At 33.1% G+C, this 7,698-nt stretch overlaps 1 protein-coding gene across 1 annotated transcript; it reads left to right on the top strand.

Annotated features, from left to right (window-relative positions):
• Positions 1–3,935: 3,935 nt before the first annotated feature.
• LOC102582561 (receptor-like protein kinase ANXUR1) lies at positions 3,936–6,504 on the top strand. The gene has a single exon (XM_006358153.1). The coding sequence runs from the start codon at positions 3,936–3,938 to the stop codon at positions 6,498–6,500; it is 2,565 nt and encodes an 854-aa protein (XP_006358215.1). The 3' UTR covers positions 6,501–6,504.
• Positions 6,505–7,698: the final 1,194 nt, after the last annotated feature.

Genomic DNA, 7,698 nt, shown 5'->3' with positions numbered 1-7,698 from the left:
TTTATGCTTGCTAAATAAATAAAAAAATTCATCTTCATTTAGCACAGTAGGAATCTAAGTTTTTGGGTGTTTTATACATCATCTATTTCAAAAATATTTTCAACACATTTCACTAATAACAAATCAATTTGAGCTTGAAATTTTTTATTTGATTGTAGACCCACTTTAAAGCTTGAAGCTTTGTCCATCAATGGTGGTTGTATTTTCTCAAACCCTTTCAGCAATAACAAATCGATTTGAGCTTGAAATTTTTGATTTGAATGTAGACCCACTTTACAGCTTGAAGCTTTATCCATCAATGGTGGTAGTATTTTCTCAATCCCTTTTAACAAATAATAAATTGATTTGAAAAAAAAAAATGAAATTGATTTCTTGATTTTGATTGAAATAATATGCTTCTAGGTTTTTGTTTGTGAGATTTGGAAAATGAATTGAAGAACATTTTTTCCTTTTATTTGATTTTTAATGAAGATGAAAAGCTATGTTTTTTATTTTTAGTTTTAAATGTCATGATATTTTAATTTGGGCCATGGGTAGGTAAAGTATAGAAAATGGGTGGGTTTTCAATTTTTTTGGATAAATAAATAAATAAAATCAGGTAAGTTATTTAGATGATGCCATGTGTCACTCTGTTAGTCTTAAGGGTATAGATGATCCAAAATATTGACGGTAAGGGTATATACAACCTTAAAGTATAACGGAGGGTATTGACATACCATTTATGATAGTTCGGGGGTATATTTATCCCTTTTTCCTAAAAAAAATAATTAGATAGATAATAATAAATAAACAAAAGCATAATTAGTTGATGTAATCAACTATTGAAGTCAAACACCTAAAACAAAAAAAGGATCGAAAATGACAAACAAAACAAATTAGTATGATTGAAAAGAATAACAAGGCATGCCTTAATTCATGAGCTTCGTGTTGATAACGTGTTGTAAAACTAAAACAGAATAAAACAAGAAATATATAAGATGAGAACAATAGAAATATAGAAACAATAGAGATGAGAGTTTTTCTTATTATTCCAACTCTTCAAGTGTTCACCAAATCTTCAAGTATCTACGATATAAACCCTTAAACATGACATTAAACATGAATATTATTCCAAGCAGGGGCGGATCTACATGGTGGCAAGGGGGTTCACCCGAACCCCCTTCGTCGGAAAATTACACTGTATATATAAGGTCAAATTCTGTTTTCATGTGTATATATATTAAAATGAACCCCCTTAATATAAGTAAAGAGGCTGGCTCAGTGGTTAAAGGGGTTCAAGAATTTTCCTGGACGCCTTGGGTTCGATTCCGCACGGCAACACTTCTTTTTCTTTTCTTCATTTAGAAAATCAAATAGCTAGGCTGAGATGGGCTCAATATTTTTGGGCTGGAGCTTTATTATTATTTTTTGGGCTTATTTTTTTCAATGTTATTTCTCCTTTTCAATATTCATTTGTTTGAATATAGGGAATTAGGCACATTATTTTCATTTTTTGTATTTTATTCTTTTTATCTCTATTGCTCATTTTATTTTTACGTAACTCTTTTTTTATATAGTAATTCAAAGGAACTTTTTAAAAAACTGTCAATTATTCTTAAACTTGAATTTGAGATAGAGAAAAAATATTTTAAAGATAAGTTACACTAAATTTAATCGAACGAACAAATTTGAAAGGCATGATTATTCATGATATTTTTTTCTCATTTTTTCATTTCTATTCTAGAGAGATGTAAACTACATTTATTTGATTATTCTTCTTTTATTTTTCACCGATTGAAAACCTTATTAATTGAATAAATGAACAAAAAATTGGCGATGCCATTTATTTATCCTTTTAATATGCATTATAATATTAGTAACTCAATCCCCACACGTTTGTAAAGAGTATCAAACAATTTTAAAGTAACATATGATTGAATGAACACGAATTTAATTTATTTAAAAATTCAAAATAAAGTAAAACAATAAAAAAATAAAAGAAAAAAAATCACTTTTTTAAAAAAGAAAATCAATGAAGCAGGGTAAAAGTAGGAAACAAAGTTAAACGCGGCTTGACAAGGCAAATTAAATTTAACAGATTAAGGATAATTTTTTTCTTCCCCGATTCGTTTTGCTCCATTTTTTTATTTACTTCTTTATATGTTGAACCCCCTCCACGAAAATCCTGGCTCCGCCACTGATTCCAAGTCTTCAAGAGATGAGAGTTTTTCTTATTATTTCAAGTCTTCAAGAGGCATACAAAAGGTTAGTCATAACCATGACATTAAACATGAATATAATGGAGGAGGTTATGGAGGTGAAATATTACAAGAATAATTGTCATAAAGGTGGAGGTTATCTTCATAATGGAGGAAAGTAATGTAGATAATTGGTGGAAGTAACTTTTTGGTGTAGTGGACATCCACACTATTATTTTATAACAAAAACAATAAAGTAATCAAACTGTTATGAACCCTCCACGTGTTAGTTTCGTGAATTTTTCGCAAAAAATTGTATGTGAACATTTAAGTGATGTAACATAATACATATCTTTTAATGTGCTAAATCAAAAAGACAGAAAAGACTATCTAATTTAAAATGAGTCGTTTAGCTTAAATTAGTATTTTTTTCTCTGCAACAAAATTTAAAAAATAAACTATACTTAAATGAATTTAACTACCAAAATATCAATTACCGGTAAAAAGTCTGTGATTTTGAAATGAGCAACTTTCACATATAACAAACACAAAATTCATATTTGTATGTTATAGCAAAGTTTGCATAATTGCGCTCCATAGCAAACATATATATGTATAATTCGTTATACATACACAAAAAAAACAGTTGTATAATTCTCTATACATATATAAAGAAGGTAGTTGTATAATTCGTTATACATATACAAAAGAAAGCAGTTGTATACAAAAGATCAATTGTATAATTTGTGTATGTATAAAACGAGAAAGAGAGAAAGGCAAAAGAAAACTGGGCAGAGAAATATTTGTATTGTATAATTATAAGTGTATAGGACGAAGATATATGTATTTGCATGTGTATATACAATTTTCTCTCGCTTTATACAAACAGAAGCGCAATTTATACATTTCGTTTCTGTTTGTATAAGCGAGAGAGGCGAGGGTGGCGAGCGAGATTTGGGAGAGGGGAGAGAGGGGAACGAAAATATATGTATATATACAATTTCCTCTCACTTTATTCAAACACAAACACATTTTATACATTTGTGTTTGTATAAAAATGAGAGAGGGTGAGCGAGACTGCCACCAAACGAGAGTGGCGAGCGCGATTCCACCAGGGAGAGTGGCGAAAATAGCAATAGTTTGCTATAGGGTACAATTAAATCAAAGTATATTTATAGCATTTAATTTGAATTAATAGTTTGTTATTATATACAATTTTCCCTTTTGAAATTTCTCGATAATTGTTTAACATATAAAGAGATTTTACAGGCTGAGTACTGGGTTAAATTGAAGAGTTTTCGTTAAAATTGATTGAGTTTAAATTCAAAATAAATCAGATGTCACGTCATTAACTAGTGATTGGATATATCACTTTTTGATTGAACTAGTAAGATAATAAATAATTTTATTTTTAAAAGAAAGTGTCACATAACCAGTGACTATATTAATAAAAATTAATGGGCCCTATTTAATAGATCAATAAATATAGAGGGAAACGTTACTTAAACATCCCTTACCACTAACTTACCGTATCTAACGTTAATACTCATTCAAAGAAAAACACAAAGTAACAAAAGAAGAAAGATTTCATCATAGAAAAAAACAAAAATCTTAGATTTGAATCTCCATTTTTCTATGCTTTTTATCCCTTATCCATGGATGAAATGCATTAAAGGTGAGAGACTTTCTTTAAACTTAATGGCTAATAAAATAGCCATTATATGAAAATATCTATTGCATGTACTTAGATAATCAACAATGAAATTTTACACATTTTTGGTTATCATAACCACATTTTGTTCCCTTCTAAGCAAGGTATATTCATTAACAAATGTTACAAATTCTTATTCCTTTGTTTTGTCTTGTGGAGCTACAAGTAATGCCACAGATGCAGATGGAAGGATTTGGAGTCCAGATTCTACATATTTCCCTTCTTCTTCTGGTAATTCAATCACATCTAAAGCTAAATATCAAGACCCTTCATTGATATCTGATATTCCTTATATGACTGCTAGAATTTTCAAGAATCAAACCACCTATTCCTTCCCTGTTTCTCCGAAATCTCGTCATTGGATTAGACTTCATTTTTATCCTTCTTCTTATGACAATTTCAATTGCTCTAATTCATTCTTTTCTGTAAACATTGCGGGTTTTACTCTTCTAAACAACTTTAGTGCTTCAATCACAGCACAGGCACTAACACAGGCTTATATCATAAGAGAATTCACTCTTGTCCCTCTCCAAACTGCTACACTTAACATAACATTTACCCCTTCTTCCGCGTATAATGACTCATTTGCATTTATTAATGGGATTGAGATTGTTTCAATGCCTGAAATATTTGAACCCGCGCCTATGGTGGGGTTCTCAGATCAGACTACGGAAACACAAGCTTCTTCTATGCAAACTATGTTCAGGTTAAATGTTGGTGGACAGTATATTCCAGCTAATAATGACTCAGGGCTGGGGAGAATATGGTATGATGACGCGCCATATTTGTTTGGTGCATCTTTTGGTATCACATCTGCAGCTAATAACAGTATGAAAATTTCATATCCTTCTAATTTACCTAATTACATTGCTCCGGAGGATGTTTATAGGACAGCACGATCGATGGGGCCAAATCCAGATGTTAATAGGAATTATAATCTTACTTGGATCTTCCAAGTTGATACGAATTTCACTTATCTTGTGAGGTTACATTTTTGTGATTTTCAAATGAAAAGGATGAATCAGAGGGTGTTCAAGATATTTCTTAATAATCAGACTGCTTTAGAAGAAGCTGATGTGATTGGGTGGTCTTCTGCTCAAAATGTGCCAGCATACAAGGACTTTGTATTATATCAAACTGGTGATGATGAAATGTGGGTAGCTTTACATCCTACTGATGAAACGAAGGCCGAGTTTTATGATGCAATCCTCAATGGATTAGAGATTTTTAAGATCAACGACACAACGGGGAATTTGGCAGGGCCTAATCCTGTGCCATCACCACCCCTAGCAGCTACAGACACTGATTCTCAGTCAAAACCAGCATTTGCATCAAATAAAACTAGTAAGAAAGGCATAATAGTTGGTTCGGTGGCAGGAATGACAGCTGGACTTAGTATTGTTGTTGTTGTACTTACTTTTGTCAAGCGAAGGAAGAATATAAACAATGGAGGGAATAAGTCTAGCAGAGGTGGTTGGTTACCTATTTATAGTTCTAGGAGTACAGAAACTAGAACAACTATCTCAGGTAAAAGCAGTGGCAGTAGTCACATTTCCAACATTGGTGGAGGCCTTTGTAGGTACTTCACCTTAGCTGAGATAAAACAAGGTACAAAGAATTTTGACGAGTCACGAGTTATTGGAGTTGGAGGATTTGGTAAAGTCTATAGAGGGGAGATTGATGGAGGGACTACGGTTGCTATTAAGAGAGCAAACCCTTCTTCTGAACAAGGTCTTCATGAGTTCCAAACTGAGATAGAATTGCTTTCAAAACTTAGACATAGACACTTAGTCTCACTGATTGGGGCTTGTGAAGAGAATGATGAGATGATATTAGTGTATGATTACATGGCTAATGGGACATTGAGAGAGCACCTTTACAAGCACAACAAGCCACCCTTATCATGGAAGCAAAGGTTGGAAATTTGTATTGGTGCAGCCAGAGGTCTTCACTATCTTCACACTGGTGCAAGGTACACTATCATCCATAGGGATGTGAAAACTACAAACATTTTGGTGGATGACAAGTGGGTGGCAAAGGTTTCTGATTTCGGTCTCTCAAAAACGGGACCTAATCTCCAACAAACTCATGTTAGTACAATGGTAAAAGGAAGTTTTGGATACTTGGATCCAGAGTATTTCAGACGACAGCAACTGACAGAAAAGTCTGATGTCTACTCTTTTGGGGTTGTCCTATTTGAAGTACTGTCTGGAAGGCCAGCTCTAAATGCTAGTCTTCCAAAGGAACAAGTCAGTCTAGCAGATTGGGCATTACACTGCCATAGGAAAAATACTACCAAGGAACTTATGGATCCACATATTAAGGGGGAGATAATACAAGAATGTTTGAAGCAATTCATTGATACAGCAGTGAGTTGCTTGTCTGATCACGGAACTGATCGTCCTTCAATGGGTTCAGTGCTGTGGAATCTTGAGTACTGCCTTCAGTTGCAAAGTGATCCTGATGAACCAAAAATGGTGGCGGAACAGAAAGCTAATGATGCCTATGCTATGCATACAGAGTTGTTAACGGTTGCCGAAGAAGGTAAGGAGTCAGAGGAGCACAGCACGGACGCTGTCTTCTCACAAATTGTAAAACCACAAGGTAGATAGTTGCTTAGTTCTACCGTTGTTCTTTTGTTTTTGTTTAGATTTTTACTGTCAGGGTTAGCAATTATGAAGAGAGTTTATAATTGACAATGAGGCTTGCTTAGTTTGTAGAGAACCTCCATCTCCCACCAGTAGGTTGAGTGTTCAAGTCATGTGGATGGTACATGGAAGTACTAATAATCCTGCTAGGCTGGGGGTGAAAAACAAATACACTTGTAGCATGTACTTCTGTCATTCTTAGTGCCTTCATTATTGCTTCCCCGCGAGTAAAGCAGGTTCAATGTTATAACTGCATTGCTTATGATTAGCACAACTCTTATTTTCTGAGATTGAATCTATAATGGTCTGCGTTATTATTCAAGAAAAAGTAAACAGATCAACTAGTAGAACAATTTACGGTGGAATACACAAATTGGTTATATATCATGCATGTGGACAATAGTTGAATTGAAAGAAAGGTTAATTTTTTTATTTACAAACAAGTCAGAATCATCATCATCATTCATCTCACTTAACTAGTATGATCTTAAAGTATCTCATTTCAATACTTTTTCATCACAAGAAAGCAACTTGCTTGCTGCTTTTATCACCTTCAAGAAGTGTTGTTTAATTTATTCACATACTAAAAGCTCAAGAACATAGGAAGTTCTCACTTGCATTGGATAAGGATGGTCAAATACATTTTTGCTAAATGCCATCGCTTTGGCGCTTAAAGCAATGAAGCGATGTGAAGCAAGTGTTATAACGTCATGAGTGAAATATCATACTTAAATGAAGTGTACTATTCACGCAATCTCATGCAAAGGAAATTCTTGCTTGTATTGGAGGACAGTCAAATATAGTTTTATTGAATGTCATAGTTTCGGTGCTTAAAGAGATGAAGTAATGTGGCAAGAGGCGTTAGAGATTCATGGGTGAAGCCATGTGCTTTAGAGAAATATGTGCGTCCAACAATTACAACAAACAAAAATTCTTGTGGTTCTTTGAATCTCAACTTTAAGGAATTGGATTAATATCCACATTATTGCATTTTAGATGCTGAAATTAATTGTTGTAACTGCAATTTGATTATCAATGAACTAAACTCATGGGTCAATGAAGTTTTAAAAATTTTGGCCAAATTGACCACTTCACTTCAGAGAAATATGCCTTCCAAAATAAATCTATACCTCTATCTATCTCTATTTTCTATACTACCTTT

Source organism: Solanum tuberosum, unplaced genomic scaffold (genome assembly GCF_000226075.1).
Source record: "Solanum tuberosum cultivar DM 1-3 516 R44 unplaced genomic scaffold, SolTub_3.0 scf00269, whole genome shotgun sequence".
Lineage (NCBI taxonomy): Eukaryota > Viridiplantae > Streptophyta > Magnoliopsida > Solanales > Solanaceae > Solanum > Solanum tuberosum.
This window is presented reverse-complemented; position numbering and strand designations above follow the sequence as displayed.